Here is a 20843-nt window from a genome sequence, read left to right on the forward strand (position 1 = left end):
TCAAATAGTTATATATTCCTCATGAAAAAATAGTATAATTTATCTATATTGCATCTATATTTTAGTATATTGCATCTTTTTACATACAAACAGTAATATTTTCACATCTATGTACTACTTTGCGGACAGACTTTTGCGCCACCTTTCAAACTGAAATCAAATCATCTTTATTCAATTCAAATAGTTATATATTCCTCATGAAAAAATAGTATAATTTACAATTTTCCAGCTCAATGACTCTTTCATAAGAAAAATATTTTTTGGAAGAAAAAACTAGTATGAATATTAAGATAAGTATAAGTATTATTACTATTAAGATTAGTACGATAAAGATTATTTCACAATAGAACATATTCCTTTCACATGACTGAATCTATTTACATACAAACAGTAATATATTCACATCTTTTATTTGTACTACCTGAAGCTGCGAAAAGACCTTTGCGCCACAAACACGCTCATTTCGCTTTTCATTGGCTGATTATAGGCCTGTATTTGTACAGGTACGGTAAAAATGGGGGTTGGTTTGTGCGTAAATGCCGTCGTCCACCACGACAGGGCGAGGATTTTAGATTGGGTAGATTTCAAATTGTCTAAATAACCAAAAAGATTCTGTTTCATTATGTTTTACAGGGAGAGGTTAGGTTTATACTTTTAAGTGGCAATATGCTGATATTATTCGAAATGTTTTGATTCTTAGATACTTAAATAATAAACACAAATAATGAAAACTTATTTGATCCACTGTTTTAGCACATTTGAAATTTGGACAGTATGAATGTCATCAGACAACAATGCCTGTCATCGTCGACTTCGGAAGTCTATGCACAAACGAAATCTCACGTTTAGCTACAGATATAAGCTTGGCATCAGCTGACGAAGACCGAAATGAACGTGTTCGTGGCGCAAAGTCCGCACACAGCTTTAAATAGAATACAAAAACATTCAGGCACAGTTCTTTATTCTAGCCACTCTTGTGAAATTAGGTACCCCATGAAGTTGAAACTATATTAGAGGTTTTTATCATAGAGAAAAAATAGCATAAGAAGATATCCCATGGTATATAGGTCGTTTATGTTCCTAATTTCACTGTTAATTCAAGCCGATAGTCCTAGTAGTTGTTTATCAGAAAGCTATGTGTCGCTGGTAGTTTCTCATACTGTGTGTTCGTACACTCTTACCTGGCCAAAACAGTGATAATAAATATACATTAGTAGACAGTAATCGGCTTCAGTTGACAAAAAAAATCTGCTTGAAATTTGAAACATGTGAACAGCCTTTCTACCATGGGATATCTTCTTATGCTATCTTTTCTCTATGTTTTTATTTACAAGGCAATTCATTGAGTATGTTTTTGAAATCTTCACAAGTGACATGTACAGTACACGTCCCGTGACTTTGAAACTGCATATAGGCAAGGTATGGTTCGCGGGGTGATAGTTACGGCTTTGAAAAAACATCAGCTTCAGAGACCCTAGATCCCTAGATAGAGGAAGCTCCCTGCAGAGCTTCTTCCTTGAAGAAAGCTTGCTAGACAGAGATTCTCCATGAATGAGAGAGTTGCAACGTATCACCAAGAATGGAAAGATCATGTTGAACGAATGTCATCTGATAGGCTGTGTTGTGCTAAAAGGACGTAGCTCCAAAACAACACGTTGTTCTTCATATGCAACACGTTGCTTATGAGAAGATATAAAATAGCATCTGTTGCTTATGTGAAGATACATTAAAACTCCTTGTGTATCTTTTCGGATGCAACAAGTTGCTTAAAGCTGCGTTGAGCTGCGATACATATTGGGCTGCGTTGTGCCATAGAGTAAGGAATACCTAACCACGTTTAATAATACCTATTTTTTGTCTCTGGTTGTCGTAACTCCAAAAAGCTCCTTGTGTACCTTTTCGGATGCAACACGTTGCTTTTGAGCATCTGTTGCTTATGGATAAATATATTTTCGATGTTTTTGAACGGGTAGTATTGTAGTCTAGTAGCCCTCCGCCGATAGGCAAAGCTACATGACCCGGATTATACACTTGTAATATCACTTGTACTAAAATGTAATGCCAAAACTGTCTGTGTTGTGTGATGATGTTTCAGCTTGATTTGTGAAATAGTTGATGATAATTTACGATTGTTGAATGGTTGCAGCTGGACGAATACGAGGCAAAGGAGCGTGCCGAAATGCTGGACATCAAGGTGGAGGGCGGAAAGGGTGCAAAGGGTGGGGCCAAGAAGGGCGGGGCCAGGAACAAGAACAAGGTGTTGGTCACTGACTACCTGCCGTCGCCGATCGCCCGCCGTGTCGCGCCAGTCATCTCCGACGAGTTCAAGAAGAAGGTGGAGAAAGCAGCTGCTGCTAAAGAGAACAAGGGCAAATCCAAAGCGGTCAGTTTTTTTATCATCTATCTATATCCTATTATAACGTGCTATAAATTTTCGGCTCTAAATTTATAATCTAAATTTAATTTTTTCCAAATATGGCTTAGTGTTTTTATGTTTTGTTTTGGTTTTGTATATGTTTGGACTTTTTAACATCAAAATGAACTTAATTCCGAAGTGAAAAGTGTAAATTTAAAGTATTGTGCTTACTATAACCTTAGTGTCCGGTTTCCCATTAGGGAACTTTGGACTATAATACGGCGAGGTGGAACTACCCTTGGGTCTCCCCACCATTAAAAGCCATACGCTAATAATAATAATATATTAAGCGAGCATTTCTGTTTATATATATTTATATGGTTATGTGGTTATATGGGTATATATTTATGTTCAACGGATCTCGAAAACGGCTATAACGATTTTCACGAAATTTGGAACATAGTAGGTTTATGATATGAAAATTCGATTGCACTAGGTCTCATCCCTGGGAAAACTTGCTGAACCACATTAAAAGGATAATTCATTCTTGGCTGAAACAGCTGAGACTTTCGTCGTCTGTGGATAGTAAAAATTGAGCGAGTGATTGATTCTGTGAAAAATCAAAATATCGCATCCCCGAAATTCATAAGCTGACGTATAGCCAGCTGTTTCATAAAAACTTAGAAGTCCTGTATTACATGAACAGCTGATTTAAGCATGTAATTGAAATGGTAATTCTCCTGTATTACGTCACTTATAGGTTTTATGAAACAGGGCCCTGTTTATCAATAAATAAAAATAACGAGCGAAGCTTGGTGCCCCGATATTTATAATAAAGGAAAGAACTGGCTTATACACGTACGGGAACAACAAAAAATCAAAGATTCAAAAGTGTAACCTCAAATAATTTTGTTCGAAGCCTTTCGCTGTGATGACCTATCAATGTACGACATGTGTATCATCATAGCCACCTCTAATACAAGGCCGCGGCCTTCGATATTGCAACGTCGCAGTGTAGGCCTAGAATATAATACATGATTGGTGAAAAAGTTTTAAAAAAATACCAGCTGATCTTTTTCACCAATCATGTATTATATTCTAGGCCTACACTGCGACGTTGCAACATCGTAGGCCGCGGCCTTGTATTAGAGGTGGCTATGGTATCATGCATGTTCTACCGTTAGTGGCCAGCCCAATTTATTACAGTATTGCTATCATTGTACAAGTTAGTTATTTTCACTTGCACAAGTTGTTTATTTTGGGGTTTTTCTTGCTTCGTGGAATTAAATAATATTTAATTAACAATATATTATATTATTCTCAGTAGTTCCATATTTTCTGAAAACTTATATATTCAAAACTACATAATTCCTATTTGTAGAATAACACCATAGTACTTTTTTGAGATCTTTTTAATATAAAATAACAAATTGAAAAAAAACTAGTTTTGATGCTTACATCATTTTCAAGTTTTAAAAATAAATTCTTATTTCAAATGAACAATTATCATCTTTTGTTATTTCATATTAAAAAGGTCTTTACAAGTGTACTATGGTGTTATTTTCGTATAATCGTAGCTTATATGCTTATTGTAATCAACATGTCTATAGTTTGAATTAACTCCTCTGGTCGTGTTGTACTCTCGACCAGAGAAATTTTTTTATTGAATATAACTGCTACTAGTACTAGGACTAACGATCAGTTTTTTCTATCCTAAATTAATATTTATTCAAGTCATTTTACAAAAATAATCTTGTAATAGCTTCTCCTTGTTTTAAATTAGTTCATTCATTCATCACTGCACTAAATTGATATTGGTATTAATTTTTTCCACTTTCACTAAACACTCCTGGAGGCTGACACCAGATCTGTTGGCTCCTCCCTTTTCAATCTCCCCGTCAATGTTGAATTGTCCAAAAGCTGGATTGCCACAACATTTTGGTGGTCATGTAGAGACTCCTCATAGATAGATCCTTGCTGTTTTTACAATCATCTCCTTGGCTGTCTCCACCTGAAGGTCGGCGTTCCTGATGAAGTATGGAGCATTTCGCAGAAACTTGTTTTGGAATCGTTGGATGATCCAATATTGCTCTCTGCTGTACAGCCCCACAGTTGCGCTCCATACAACCAGACAGGCCTCACTATCTGTTTGTAGAGTAGAATTTTATTGTAGGTTGATAAGCTTGAATCCCTTCCTATCAGTCAATACATCCTACTATACTTGTAGTTGAGCTCATCCCTTTTTTTCTTGACATGGCTTGACCAGAGAAATTATTATTTTACAAATATTATTCTTAATATAATTATTTTCTTTACGTTTGAAATGGTGATTTGTTGCAGAGAAAGAAGTTGGGAGACGAGGAGGTGGACGAATTCGACTTGATGAGTGAGAAGAACCAGGTGTCACTGTCGGATCGAATAGCCAACACGCCGGCGAAGAAGGCTGCCGAGAAGAAGCCACGTGCTAAGAAGGCCGAGAACGGCGAGAAGAAGCCGAGGAAGCCGCGAGGCACCAAGGGCAGTCCGAAGAAGAAGAGCAAAGCGGCGTGGGAAAGTAGTAGTGAGGATGGGGGCAACAGCGATGACTCTGATGCTAGCGAGGTGCTGCCCGTGTCACCTGTACGCCAGACGGCTAGGAGATCAGGTAACAACAAATTAGTCATTACTCTACAGGGTGTTAGGAGTGGCCGTAGTCGAGTGGATCAGATGCTGGCTTTATGATTCAGAGGCCCGGGTTCAAATCCCGGCCCGGGCAAGATATTTATCTCGGGCCACTCCCGTGTTTCGGATGGACACGTTAAGCCGTCGGTCCCGGCTGCCTAAAAAGCAGTCGTTAGGTCATGTCAGAGGCCCTGAAATTGATCAGTTGCGACCTGAAAACTCTGACACCAGACCTGAGCCAGCCAGGTCACTCGATATTATTATTATTACAGGGTGTTTCAGAATTAGTGTCCAACATTCTAGGGTATTGCTCCTGGATGATATATCTACGACAAAAAATACGACAAATGTCGTATTTGAAGTGTCCAAAACTCAGCGGTTATCCTTATAGCTGACATTTTGTTTTTTTCACTTGGGAATCTTTATCTCAAGAACGGAATGTTGTATTGATCTGAAATTTGCATGAAAATTTATGCTATAAACTATAAAGACTCAACTTTAAAATTGAAATAGAAAATTTTCGATGTAAATTTTCAAAATGGCGGCCATTTTAAATTTTTTATTGCAAATTTCACGAAAACCGTTCACTATACAAAAAAATTACAAGAGACAAAAAATTTAGCAAATTTTATCAAGATTTCAAGGATACCTTATTTATTAAGATTGGTCAAAGAATAACAGAGAGATTAATTCTTTTCGTACCTTGACCATGCATGCATGACCATGAACAAACAAGATAATCTGAAAAACATTCTAAAATCAGCTGGATGGCCATATGGAGCCATACCGTGTTTGAAAGCGTCATCTTAAATACAATTGGAATCGAAAATTTAATATTGATGTTTAAATGGTGAAAAGTGGTCATGCATCCAGTACGAAAATAATTAATTTCTTTGTTATTCTTCGACCAGTCTCAATAAATAAGGAATCCTTGAAATCTTGATAAAATTTGCTAACTTTTTTTCTCTTGTAAATTTTTTGTATAGTGAACGGTTTTCGTGAAATTTGCAATCAAAAATTTAAAATGGCAGCCATTTTGAAAATTTTTCATTTTATTTTTTAAAGTTGAGTCTTCATAGCATAAATATTCATGCCAAATTTCAGATCAATACAACATTTCGTTCTTGAGATAGAAATTCCCAAGTGAAAAACAAAATGGCAGCCATAAGGATAACCGCTGAGTTTTGGACACTACACATTTGTAGTCTCCTATCATCCAGGAACAATAGCGGATATCTCGAAAACTAGAGGAGATATAAAAACGTTATATAATGAATATTGTAGGAAATTATGTGAGCTTTAATTTCTTATATGACAGTCAAGTCCCTAAGATACATAGTTTTTTTTTTTGTTTTATGCGAGAAACAAAAAAATGGTACCTTTAAACCACCCCCACCCCTTTAGCACAGTGGGAAGGGGTGGGGACTTTTGATATGTTTACCTCCTTACTACCCTGAACAGAACTGCGGTGACAAAAATTGTCTTCTCAACTTTTTCCTCTATAACCTTTCCTTGACTGGACTGTAATAAGTTTTCCAATATAACTGAATTTCAAAGAAGATTCAAAATATAGTCAGAGATCCCTCATCTTGTAGTGTCCTAGACCTTGATTTGCTCTATTATTAATAATTTTTCCAGAAGTATAACTGAATTTCAAAGAATATTCAAAATATAGTCCGAGATCCTTCAGCTTGTAGTGTCGTGCTAATTAACTGCCGTCAATATTGCAGGCTTGATTCATGGTAATTATTGTATTGAATTGGAATTGAATGTTGTTTCAGTTGCCCCAAAAAAATACAATTTTGATGATGACGCTGACGATGATGATGATGATGAGGATGTGCTCTATGACAACGATGCTGCCATCAACGGTGATGAGGATGCGCCAGTCGTCGAAAATGATCTCGATGACAATGCAAGCCTTAAGTGAGTAGTTGTGGTGTACTGTGTTCTAAGGATGCGGATAGACCAAACCAGCGAATGTTATCTTGATGAAACCAGATTTAAAGCTCTTAACCCATGTGAACTAACATTGGAGACATAATTTATCTTGCTTCTCATAATGTCGGACTGCCTCTGTGTGTTTCGTGCTCCAGAATTCGAGCTCTAGCTCTTTGCTTGCTTGGTCTAACCCAGCCTAAGAATGTGAATTTAGTGAGATCTAAAGAATGGAATGAAGCAAGCCTATTGTAGTTGAAGATTAAGTTTGCAAGATTGATGTAGACGTTTCAAAAGCTAGAAGATTACAACTTTTATCCTTGTAACTCATACATTTTTCATATTTTATACAGAGTGCTCATATGTTTGTGGAACCCTTCAATAAGTTGAAGACTGTTGTAGATATAATACTGTAGCTTTCAGGATAAGTTATTGATAGAATACTCCACCTTTTGACGTACAACTGAATTTCAACCCCTCATAAGAGGGTGACTTAGGGGTTGTAACTCGAATATTTAAAATGTAAACACCCATTGTGTGGTACATCAAAAAATGAAATCTTTCAATAATTGAACTATATCACCTAGGCCTAAGTTTTTTGATTAATAATCTTGACTACACATTGAATATATAGAGTGAGTCATATGTATGGGAACCCTTCAATAAGTTGGAGACTGCTGTAGATATAATACTGTAACTCTCAGGATAAGTTATTGGTCAAATACTCTACCTTTTGACGTACAACTGAATTTCAACCCCTCATAAGGGGATGTGTATTACATCATTTTAAAGGTCTTTTTGAAACAAGAAAGATGACATCAATAAAAATGTTCTATGATACTTGTATCCAAAATGGCTGCTGATTAAAGTTTCAAGTAAAAACTAAAATTTCAATCAGCGGTCATTTTGGATACAAGTATCATAGAACATTTTTATTGATGCCGTCTTTCTTGTTTCAAAAAGACCTTTAAAATGATGTACCACACAATGGGTGTTTTCATTTAAAACATTCCAGTTACAACCCCTAAGTCACCCCCAATAACTTATCCCGAAAGTTACAATATTATATCCACAACAGTCTCCAACTTATTGAAGTGTTCCGATAGATATGACTCATTCTGTATAATATTATTGGCTATTTATAATTACATTTACAGAAATTGAAAGTGTTCGTGGTAGTAGAAAAAAATTATACTACGAACTTGAATTCGTATCCTTTTTCTGATTAAACAATGCGACCGTCCAACCTGTAAAAATAAAATAACCTTTGTAATAAAGTAAACTGATATAGATAATAATTTATAATAAATAAATAGAATAATTTTGAGGAAATCAGGAAACTGCTGTAATACTGTTTATAACACCAAGCAACTTGTAAATAGTTTTAAACAGGATTGGATTGAATTGATTTAAAACAATCGGTATGCTTTTCTTTGTGCGTCTTACTTTCTCTATGGAAATAATAGGCAACATGTAATCGACTTTGTAATAAACATGCAACCTACATGTTAGGCCGGCTACTAACGGTAGGACATTCATTATTAACATGTGTGAACATGAATCCACATCATGCATGTTTTGTCATCAGCGAGAGACCTCTAACATTACAAATTATAATGATACAGAAACCTAACCTCAAAAATTTTGTTTGAAGCCTTCCGCTGTGTTGACACAACAATTTATCACGATATTGTGTGTACACACATGCTTGTCATGCATGTCACACATCGTTAGTGGCCAGCATAAGTATTTATCAAATAACGGACTCTTGTAATGAGTACAGTGATAATCCCAACAAATAATATTATGATTGTAAAAATAATTGTAAATGATCTAATTTTTTTGACAATTTCTTAGTCTTTTTTATTTAATTATGATCTAATATTGTTTGTAATTGAAATTCGTTTCGTTTGCAGCGGTAACTCGTCTGGCAACGAGTCGATAATCTCGGACAGTGATACGGGAAAAGCTAAGTCCGCGTTGATGCCGGCCAAGAAACAGCGCAAGCCGGCCGAGAAAAAGCCGAAGGCGGCCGCTGAAAAGAAAACGGCCTCGCAGGTGGTGAAGGCGTTCTCTGATTCGGATGACTCGGACAACGACTTCATGAAGCCATCGGGTAAAGCCGGCGAAACCTCTGAAGACAAATTCGACTCGCTGATTGCCGGCACTAAGAAGAAGACAACGACTGATATATTTTTGTCGTCCAGCGAGGATTCCTCTGTGGCTAAACGTAAGTTCAATAACTTACTTTAAAAAAAATATTATTTACATTTGTTTGTGAATGATTCTTAACCTATTATATATAACCTTTCTTATTCAATAGGATAACCCACTTCTCCAAACGTAAGTTCAATAACAAATATCATTGAATAGTTATTTTCATTTGTTATTCAATGATTCATAACCTATTATTGACCGAGCGAAGTGAGGTCTAAGATTCAAGTCGACGGTTTGGCATTAATGTTAAAATGTTTGAATGTTTATTTATGTTGCACAGTTATGCTCCTTTTTTAATTGCGCGTCGACGTATATACAAAGTTTTTGGAAATTTTGCATTTCAAGGATAATATAAAAGGAAAAAGGAGCCTCCTTCATACGCCAATATTAGAGTGAAAATCAGACTATAGAATTACTAGCCGTCAGGCTCGCTTCGCTCGCCATATCCGTCTAGCAAGGGGGCTCCGCCCCCTGGACCCCCGACTGAATCGTCCAAGAATGAGATCTGCAGGCTCGCTTCGCTCGCCTGCGTTTTTCATTTGTAGGACGATCATATGTTGGGACGATCCAGTCGAGGGTCCAGACTAAACGTCTGGCTAAACGGATATGGCGAGCGAAGCGAGCCTGACGGCTAGTAATATAATATTCCCAGGAATAGCTCTGAAGTAGCAGTGCCCAATCAATTTTTCCGCGATAAATGCAATCTTCAACTTGGTGCCAACCTAACAAAGTCAACTCAACTTAATGCCAACTTGACAAAATTATTAATTTAGTTACCAGTTAACTGTTTCGAAGAGGTACTCTCTCTAGATTATAGTTCTATATTAACATATGGTATGGACATTTCAATTATAATTTTAAGATATTGGAATAAGAAGAATATACATGCTAAAAGACGAACTTTAAACCCTTAAAAACCACCCTTAGAGTTGAAATATTCCCAAAAGATTTCTTAGTGCGCCTCTAGAGGGCCAACTGAACATACCTACCAAATTTGAACGTTTTTGGTCCGGTAGATTTTTAGTTCTTAGAGTGAGTCAGTCAGTCAGTGAGTGAATGTGTGCCATTTCGCTTTTATATATTATATAGAAGATTCATCATAAATCAGCTGACAAGTGATTACACAGACTGATGTGTGGAGAAGCCAGTCTATTGCTGTATTTCCATTAGGCCTTTAGTTTCAATCAGGTACTTGTGAATGAGAATACTGCGTGAGGTCTACTGTTCACAGAACTACTAGTTAACTTCTGATTCATAATACACATCTTCACTTTTACGGGGGTTCAATTGAAATTTAACAAGCATAAATGTCAAATACAACTGACAAAAACATCTGCGAGTGTCATAAATTTAAACTTGAACTTTTCAAGGTATTTGAGCACTACCTCCGTAAACAAAGCCGTAGTGCATTCTTGTGACGTCAGCACAAAAGGGCTCCTACACCAATAAAATTTCGTTGATTTCAGCTGATCTATATCAGCTAGTGTTTTTATTGGTGTAGGAGCCCTACCTGTGCTGACGTCACACGGATGCACTATGGCTTTGTTTAGGGAGGTAGTGGTCAAGTACGATTGGTGGACGCTAAGAAACCAAATACTGTTTAGAAAACTTCTTTGTAAGTTCCGATTTTTTCCACCTTTGAATATTATTTATACTCATATGAATATCTTTAAATTCCTGACATGTCATACTTCCAAAAATTGCTTGATTATGTAACTGTTTTTTGGCACTAAAAAACCTCAACTACTGCCATCGTAATGTACGAGAATTCTTATATGTAAATACAGCTGATGAAAAGCTTACTATGTTGGATAATGTTCAAGGGCCATACACACCGTCTACGTTTAAGAAGCATTATGCTATCTTTTCTCTATGGATTTGAATGGATGAATGCATTTATTTATAAAAAACAAAATGCAAAAAATAGAAGTATGCAACACTAAAGTGAAGCACATACATAAAAATACAAGAATTGATAATTTGTTTCATTAGAAATAATGCCATTAAAAATTATATAATTAGCAAATGATATCCTTATTTATGGGTTAAACGCTCATCTAAAATTACATGATTCAAGTTATTGACTCATTTGCTTGAGTGTTTTTCATTCCGGGTTTAAACTAACAGCTGATCCGTCTCCGTGTAAACCGAGATTGTATTGTGACCCTTAGAATCTAATAGCCTATGCTAAATTATTTCCAATTGATCTCTGTTATTGGTTGATAGGCAACCAATCATACTTGACTTGAGTTGTTCTGAAAAATAGATTATAAATATGTCGTTATCACAAGGTAATTTTAAACAAACTCAATGTGCAGCATTATTCTACTGGTTTTTTATTTGAATGACTAGCTGGTTTTTAAATTGGACCGTGCAAAAGGAAAAAGGAGCCTCCTTCATACGCCAATATTAGAGTAAAAATCAGACTATAGAATTTTATTCATCATAAATCAGCTGACAAGTGATTACAAAGATGTGTGGAGAAGCCAGTCTATTGCTGTATTTCCATAAGGTCTATAGTTTCAATCAGGTTTTTTGTGGATGAGAATACTGCGTGAGGTCTACTGTTCACAGAACTACTAGTATTTGTATTGAAGTGAACAACTACTAGACTTAACCTATTTTGGCTATGTGTAAAACCTTATATAAATTTGGGAGAGGAATAGCACAAGGTTACCTTATTTTTTCTCTCCCTATCATTTTGATGATGTACTTAAATATTGTATGAATCAATACGTATTTCGATACCTACAACAAAAATGAAAACTCAGCTTTCGTTTCTTAACTATATTTTTGCTTGTATTTTGATACAAGAAAACTAAAGACTAATATTTATTATTTTTAATTTTTTTTCAGCCAAGGCAGCTAAGAAGGCGGCTGAACCAAAACCTAAAAAGGCACCCGCCAAACGTACCAAGAAGGCTGCCTCAGGATCTGACTCTGATTCACCCGTCAAGGCTAAGGTTAGTTGAACTAAGCTTGATAATTCGGCTACTTCTAAAAAAGCCGAATTATTAACCAATCTACAGGTAGCGCACGAATGGTCCAACATTATTTAGTTTTGTCATAGAAAGTTTATTGTGAAAGCAATACAAAAAAATGAAATATAACTTGTCTACTGTATACCTGGAGATTAATCTCTGGCCATTACTTGTTCAATGTGGCCACCTTCTTGTCTGATAACGAGGCACAACACTCGAATTCCCTTTGCCTATGTTTGTGAATATTTGCGTTGTAAACTGTGTTCTAAGGGTTGGTCAAACCAAAAGATTGAAGACATGTTTCTGAAATTTGCTATTTCTACTCTTGATTTTTAATGGCAGGTGATAGAAGAGCTTGACCCCCATTCCCAGATAACTCGGCTTCTCAAAAAGCTTCAATCTATGTGGCATAACACTAGAATTACCTTTCCCTCTAATAGTGGTTGTATTTGTGAATATTTGAGGTGTAAACTTCTCTATGTGCGCTCAAGAAGTTGATAAATACAGATTCAAGGCACTGTCAGAATACAAATTCAAATTCAAATTGTTTTTATTCTGATTCAAAAATCAAATACATACAAAATTTCAAATACATCAAACATCAAAAATGGAAATAATATACAAAGTGCACTGAAGAAATTGTATAAAATATAATTTATGTAATAAGTTATGTAATACCTCAGAATACCTTGAGTCACAAAAACACTTTTACAAAATTGATTGAATTCGATGTCATTTGTTTAAAATTGCCACACGTTGGCTGAACTTGTAAGCTTGTAAACATCCACACTTCAATCTGAACAGTGCCTCATCAAGGCCAGCGGTAGCCAGCCAGCGAGACATATCCATCCATGATAGAAACTAAAAATATTAACTTAGAGGAACACAATAAAAACTATAAAAACGACAAAGAAAGAAACGCTATAACAATCAGGCCTATATCAACTCACTCAGAAAAATCAGCAGAGCAGACGAAAAAACAGGGTCCAGCACGCATTGGTTGACAAGAATGTGGAGGGGTGGTTTGGCAGCGCTCACCTTGACTGGCCTCCGCTCAACAAAACTCGGAACGATAACCAACGAAGACCAAACCCCCCCCCCTTTCCACACTCTGGTGCTCGTCGTCATTTGTACGCATTGGGCTAGAGTGTGAATGCGGCATATGTTTCAGCATAGTATCGTAGCTTCAGTCTCGTGAAAACACGAGTCAAACAAAAGTCTGTAGTTCCGTGCTCTTTATTTCACTTCAATTATTGAAGAATATTGTTGATTTATTTTTCAAGCTTTGTATCCATTTTCAATAACTTTTCACTGTTCTTTGGTTTGAGATTCTTTGCTTGTGTTTGCGCAGAAACCCAAGAAGAAGGCGGCGAAATCGGCGTTTGGAGGTGACAGCAGTGATGAAGACTTCGGTTTCGCCTTGAGTGACGACCCGCCTGCAAGGACCCCAGCCACCACGGGTAGGGCACGCAAGCAGGTCAAGAACAACTATGGCGGCGACGACGATGACGAATCCGATTGAACGAAATGTCGGTTGATCGATTCTTCATCTAAACGAATTTACACTTCTGTCGTGTTCTCAACTCACCAGTGACAAATAATGAACTAATTTACCTTGAGAATGTGTTTTGTCACCCTTAAACGATTCACATTATTTCTTCTCTGGTGTTCTTAACTTTTACACAAGTGATAAACATCGTAATCATAACTGCTATCTACTTGTATTTCAATTTACTGTACCTTATATTTATATTCGATTTTTGTACTATTTTAGCTCTCAATTTATCATTTTCTTTTTTTTACAGTATTAGAGACAAGATTGCTGGCTCGGCATCACAATATTTTTATACGTTGTTTTTATGTATCTCAATTTGTTTAGAATGTTTGTTTAAATCTTAAAATTTAAATATTTTCCTACGTGCTTTTATACAACTTGATTCAACTCAGGTTGCTGCTGTGAGAGTAAGACAGCATTCAGTGTTAGTTACTAGTTGAAGTTTGAGAGTTGTCAGATTGAGGGGCTAGATTTTTGTAAATTGAGTGTTGCTGTAAAAAGCTTTAATTATAGAACAATTGTTGAAATCACAAGAAATTGATGTAATCCTTCAGTTGAATTGCATTTTTACTACTAGTGATGAATAAAAATTGTATTTCTATTTGTGATAAATTGATTTGTAAATTACCTTGAGAATGTGTTTTGTCGCCCTCAAACGATTCACATATTATTTCTTTTCTGGTGTTCTTAACTTTTACACAAGTGATAAACATCGTAATCATAACTATCTACTTGTATTTCAATTTGATGTACCTTATATTTATATTCGATTGTTGTACTATTTTAGCTCTCAATTTAGGGTACGCGACTAGGTGCCACCTCGACTCCTTGTCCCCTTTTAAAACCGGTTTTTAGGGGACAAGTAGACGTGAGCCATACCCGTCTACTTGTCTCCTTACAGAGGAGGTGACAACTAGTCGGGGGGACACCCTGTCGCGAGGTGTCAAGTTGTCGTTTACGGTCAGGACTAGTTGGCACCTCCGGTCCAGTAGGTGTCAAGTAGTCGGGGTGACAACTAGACGGTCAATGTATCATTTTCCTATTTATAGTGAAAGTGACCGGTACAGGAGAATGTGGGGCAATGGAGCAGACAGTGCACCACATTATATTTGAATGTGAAAGACGTGCCTACCTGGGCGAGGTTAACGACTTCACTGTGGCCAGTCCCCAGGCAATACACTACATTTCATTTTCATCCCTCGACATGCTCTTATAAAAGCGTTAAATTTTTAAAATTTGACAAAAAATGGCATACGCTAAATAATGAATAATAGTAGTGAGAATATTATTCCTATAGGTTCAAATGGTATTGTTGATACTCGCCAGGCCGTGTTAAGTGGCTACAGTTCAATCAGAACTCAAGGAATTTTTTTTTCACTGTGTTGGTCACACTCTCACTGTTGTATGGGAAGCATTGGGTATTATATTGATGGCGTTAAAAATGAAATCCTTTTATATCTTTGAAGGGCACTACGTACTCTCTGTAATTTCTATATAAACTTCGTACAAATGCCTACAATAGTTCATTTTCCATTCATTCAGAGCATTAATCACCCTTCTCACAAGATTCCAAAAAATGTTGAAGAATCAATAGATCAACCCAATGTACCTAGAATACAAGGTAGTGTTCATGAAAAGATGCGCAGTAACAAATCCAAACCAGCTGGTCGGTATGACGTCATTGGTGCTCTAAAAATCTATTCTTCCTATCTTTTAAATGTTGAATTGAGCAACTTTGAAAGTTTTCTCAAAAAGTACATAACTTTCAAGTCCCATCGACATATCTACGATTCATACAATATTTATCTTCAATTTTTCATCTACAGTTTCAATAGTTTTGGACGGCAGGATTTTTCAGAATGCTCGATTTTCTAAGAGCATCCACAACGAATACCTGTTGCTCTCTTATTGAAAAACCAACATGCTTTTCTGGGTCTATTGTAATAATTCAATTACTCAATGCTAATGAATTTGATAAATCGATCATTGACTAAAAAATTCAAACTAGAAAACATTAATTATACTATATCTCTCTTAAAATCCTCTATATTGTCTGTGTAATGTATATTATATAATATAGAATCAATAGAACATCCTGTCTAAACCTTCAGGACACTCCTATTTCAGGAAAAAATATATGGCTCCCACATACTTGAACCAGGGAATAGTAGTGTGTTACGGTCATTTATAATTATCTTTTCTTTCTCGAGTTTCATTACTTTTGAATCCCTAGATCTTTTTTCATTTCATCATTAGAGAAGTTATTGTATGAATAGTTTCTGGATTATCCGCCTTTATTCAAAACTATCAATACTCTCGAGTATGAGAAAACGAATGAAGTATTGTGACATGTATATAGGAGAGTAGGGATGTGAAGAAAGGCTGTCAAGGTGGAATATTATTAGTGTTAATTACTAACAAACGATCCTTCTTTTATCATAATTGCAATATAAGCTGCTCGATGACTGGAACTATATTTAATCATTTATTCAAGCACTTGAGAATCTTTTGAGAATTCATTTAACATTTTGAAATTCATATTGTTGTGATGAGGAGAGAATAACAAACTCAGACTGTCCCAAAACTGTTCCTCTCTCAATTTTTTAAAAGTATAGGCCTAAGATAAAACACTCGTATGAATCTTCAAGATGCTATTTTAATATTTTTTTTCTTCTGACTGTCATTTCAAGTTTCTTTATCCCCAACCAATTATTCGATGATTTTTCGTTTATTGACTTAGGAATAAATTTCCTCGTTCTTGAGAAGCGCATTACGAAGAAAGCATCAATTATTTCGGGATACTTCTGGAAATTTCAACCTTCAAGTTTTGAAAAACTTTTGGATTTTTGGTCATGAAAATTTTGAAATTCATAGTCCATGCAAAGTTTGTAGTTCAAGCAGGCATTGCTCAGTTGCTCAAACTTAGATGCAAATCAATGCAAACTTGAAAAATATATTGAAATATAGGCCTTACTATTTATCTTCGGTCATAAATAATAATGTGGAGATTGAAAAGAATTGAAATTTACCACACATTATCCTGTTTTAAGTGTATTTATTAAGACTTTATTTACTATAATAGAAATGACCTCCATATAGGTTGAGGTGGTTTTCTTCAATTCCTTCTACTAGCCCAGTCAACGAAGTGTTATAGAGGGAAAAGTTTGGAAGACAATTTTTGACCCCGCAGTTCTGTTTAGGGTAGTGAGGAGGTAAACATATCAAAAGTCCCCACCCCTACCCGGCTACCCCCTGTGCTAAGGGGGTGGGGGTGGTTCAAAGGTACCATTTTTTGGTTTCTCGCATATAACTCGAACATTATGCATTTTACAGACATGACTATCCTATAAGAAATGAAAGCTTACATAATTTCCTACAATATTGAACTAACCACTTTTTCTATATCTCTTCAACATTTCGCGATATCCGCTTTAAAAGATGTGACATTTTTGGAAAAACACTTTTTTCTTAATTTTTTTGCTCTTATAACTTTTTGAATATCGATGGGAAAAATTCATGCTGATCATGAGCTTCTAAAGCATCAAATTCTCTTCAATTTGAAGTATAATTTCACAAGTCTACGCACATCCCCACGACTGTTGCAGCAGCTACAGTGTTGAGTGTGAGATCTTCAGTTATGCAAAAATAGACCAATTTATTGACAAAGGAATTTAGAGAGAATGTTTTGAACATAATTTTTGAATTTGCAGCTTTGTTGGGACCAGTTAGGGGGTGAACATATCAAAATTCCCCATCTCTACTCCTTGTAATGATTGAGTGTAACGATCCTTGTAACTCCTTGTAATGATCCTCGAGTAATGATTGAGAGCTCGAGTAATGATTGAGAGCTCGACGAGAGCGGTCGTATCGGAGTGGTTGCTGAGTCAGCTGTGCAAAGTTTAAACGTTCCGTAACAAAATATTTCGTGCTAGTGAACCGTGCTGTAGTGAATATTTTATTTGAAGATTTAAAAATGTCTTGTTTTATTTGCTCTAAATCCGTTCGGAATTCAGGTGAGCTGATTTCATGTGTCGACTGTGAAGCGAATTTTCATATAGGATGTGTGAAAATGACCAAGGACGATGCGGACTACATAAAGAGAAACAAACAAATTTGGAGATGTAGCAGCTGTTCCTCTACACGTCGCAAAAGTATGGTGAGTGAATCGACAACAGGAAACAAGGACGTGACTCTCCAAGAACTCGCAGGAGTTCTTGAGGTAATTGCAGGAAATCAGACGTCGATGAAGGAGAATATTAAGAAAATGGAGTTGGAACTTGGGAAATCAATTGAATCATGTCATCAGGCGATTAACGACATAAATAAGAAGTTTGATGAACAAAACAAGCAAATTAGCACATGCCTCATCAACATCGATAAGCTTTCAACAGAAGTAGCTAGCCTCAGGAAAGAAAATGCAGAACTGAAGGAACGCGTCGAGGATATGGAACAATACTCAAGATCGAACATGCTGGAAATAAATGGTATACCCAAAAAACAGGATGAAGATGTAACAGAAATCATTTGTAGAATGAGCGAAGCATTAGGACACAAAAGAAAAGCAGATGCAATCGACATTTGTCACAGACTTAAACAACGAAATGAAAACCTACCTCCACCAATCGTTGTCAAGTTCGTACGTAGAACAGACAAACAAGTAATATTGAATAAAAGGAAAGTTACGAGGCAGTTTTCTACAAAGCAGATGGGAGAAACAACGGACCATCCAGTCTATGTGAATGAAAGTCTAGCACCTACGCGAAGAAGGATTTTCACCATGGCGAGAGAGATCTTCAAAAGAGAACATCAAATACCTATGGATCAAGGAAGGGAAGATTCTAGCTAGGAAAGAAGACGGAACACCAGTTATTGAACTCAAGAACAGTGAACAAGTGAAAAAGTTGAGCGTCAAATACCTATGGATCAAGGAAGGGAAGATTCTAGCTAGGAAAGAAGACGGAACACCAGTTATTGAACTCAAGAACAGTGAACAAGTGAAAAAGTTGAGCGTGATAAGTGCATCTAAGCAGCCAGGTAACCAAGAAAATAACAGTGTCAGTACCGTAAATAAAAATGTCAATCAAAATATACGCAGTCTGCGAAGTAATTTCGATTTATTCTTAGTGCAAATGAGGAAATTAGAAAACAACCCGCTAATAATAGTCTTGACAGAAATATGGATACTAGAGAATGAAATAGACTTATATCATATAGAGGGCTATTCCGTACATGGTAATTTCAATCATAACTACAGAGCAGGAGGAACTTTGGTTTATATAAGCAGTGAGATAACGTTCAAAACAAAGACAATAGTTTTTATTTCAGCGGACTGTGTACATATATCTTGTTCATATAATAATTTTGAATTTCAGTTGTTGGCTGCTTACAGGTTGCAATCAAACTCACCCAAAATATTTCTTAACGAATTAACCTTGTACTTAGAAGAAATATTTAATATTAACGAAAACAATGAGGTCCCTTTCTTTTTCACGGGAGATATAATATAGATCTTTTTCAGAACACCAGAATTATTGACGATTACAAATATTTAATGAATAGTTTTGGATTTGAATCACTCAATACTGATTACACTCATAGGTCCCGATTTTCCAACTCTTTAATAGATCATCTTTACTTAAAATCCGGCAAAAATAGAACAAAACTGAATAAAATTAATCTAATTCCAGAAATACTACATTTAGATATAACTGATCACAGTACAATCATACTTAAAGTTGAAGGATTGAAGAGATCCAACGAAGAAGCAGATACAAATTATAAAAAATATGCCTAATCAATTACCGGAAGTTGAATAATATTTTATCATCGATTGATTGGGATAGAGAAATACCAGCAGTATCAGTTGATGAGGGATGGGAAAATTTCATTGACATTTTAAAAAACGCTATCAAAGATTCACAAGAAAATCTTCTTTTAGAAAATAACTTGACACAGAAATATAGGTCGCCATGGATAAATAGTTATCTGATCAAGCAAATAAACTTAAGAAATGAGTTATACAAGAATGTTATCAAACAACCTAATAATGACGACTTAAAACAAATATACAATACATTCAAAAATAACTTACGTAATGAACTGAGAGAAAGAAAACAATATTATTATTCAAAACTGTTTAGAGAAAGCCAGGGAAACATTAGAAAGACGTGGAAAACAATTGACGCGTTAATAGGATTGAAAAAAATAAAGAACCACTAAAACTGATTGTTGATGAGCAGGGAAATAGCATACATGATAGTAATAAAATTTCTAATTCGTTTAATTCTTATTTTCTAAATGTTGTGAATAAAATGAATGATGAATTAGAACAAACCACATTGCAAACTAGGGAAGAGTCTGCTAGAATATCAAAATAAGGTTTCCATACAATTCTCCAACAAATTCAATTTTTCTCCACCCTACAAATCCGGAGGAAGTAGCAAGTACAATAAGAAAATTGAAAAATAAATCTTCGCCAGGTGTAGATGGGATAAGCACAAGCATGATTAAAAAAACTTACATGAATTATTTGAACAAATTAACCGATCTAATTAACCTAAGTATTGCCAAAGGAAAATTCCCAAGCATGTTCAAACACAGCGTAGTTATACCTATTCCTAAAAAGCCAAATTGTAAAAACATAGATCAGTTCCGCCCAATTTCACTTTTACCGGTTTTTTCCAAGATTTTAGAAAAAATATTCAAGATTAGACTTGAAAACTTTTATAAAAATAATAACTTTTTTAGTGATAACCAATATGGTTTCCGTGAAGGAAGAAGTACAGAAGCGGCAATTAAAAATCTCATTTCAAAAATAAATGACAGTTTTAGTGTTAATAATAAGTGTGCAGCTCTGTTTCTTGATATATCTAAAGCATATGATGCAATTGATAAAAACATGCTTCTAAAAAAACTTGATTTATCAGGAGTAAGAGGAATTGCCAATGATTGGTTAAGATGCTACCTATCTAATAGGAGTCAAAGGGTCAGAATTAACGATACGTTGAGTGAACCCGGGGACATTACCATAGGTATTCCTCAAGGATCAGTGTTATCAAGTACTTTATTCCTGGTCTTTATTAACGATTTGACGGATGGTGACTTACAGGGAAAGATTACATCTTTTGCAGACGAT

General features: G+C 35.7%; 1 protein-coding gene across 6 annotated transcripts in view; it reads left to right on the plus strand.

The window, feature by feature from the left end:
- LOC111049600 (DNA topoisomerase 2-like) overlaps window positions 1–14335 on the plus strand; it is a 54319-nt gene extending 39984 nt beyond the window's left edge. For 4 of the 6 annotated variants that reach the window (XM_039427736.1, XM_039427734.1, XM_039427735.1 and 1 more), the window contains 6 exons: window positions 2147–2383; window positions 4697–5000; window positions 6799–6943; window positions 8872–9185; window positions 12029–12135; window positions 13505–14335. In XM_039427736.1, coding sequence (XP_039283670.1) covers window positions 2147–2383; window positions 4697–5000; window positions 6799–6943; window positions 8872–9185; window positions 12029–12135; window positions 13505–13675 — 1278 coding nt within the window. In that variant the 3' untranslated portion in view covers window positions 13676–14335. The remainder of the gene's footprint in view (window positions 1–2146; window positions 2384–4696; window positions 5001–6798; window positions 6944–8871; window positions 9186–12028; window positions 12136–13504) is intronic. The other 2 variants (XM_039427739.1, XM_039427738.1) reach the window with 1 other exon arrangement.
- Window positions 14336–20843: the final 6508 nt, after the last annotated feature.

This window comes from Nilaparvata lugens, chromosome 5 (genome assembly GCF_014356525.2).
Source record: "Nilaparvata lugens isolate BPH chromosome 5, ASM1435652v1, whole genome shotgun sequence".
Taxonomy (NCBI): Eukaryota; Metazoa; Arthropoda; class Insecta; order Hemiptera; family Delphacidae; genus Nilaparvata; species Nilaparvata lugens.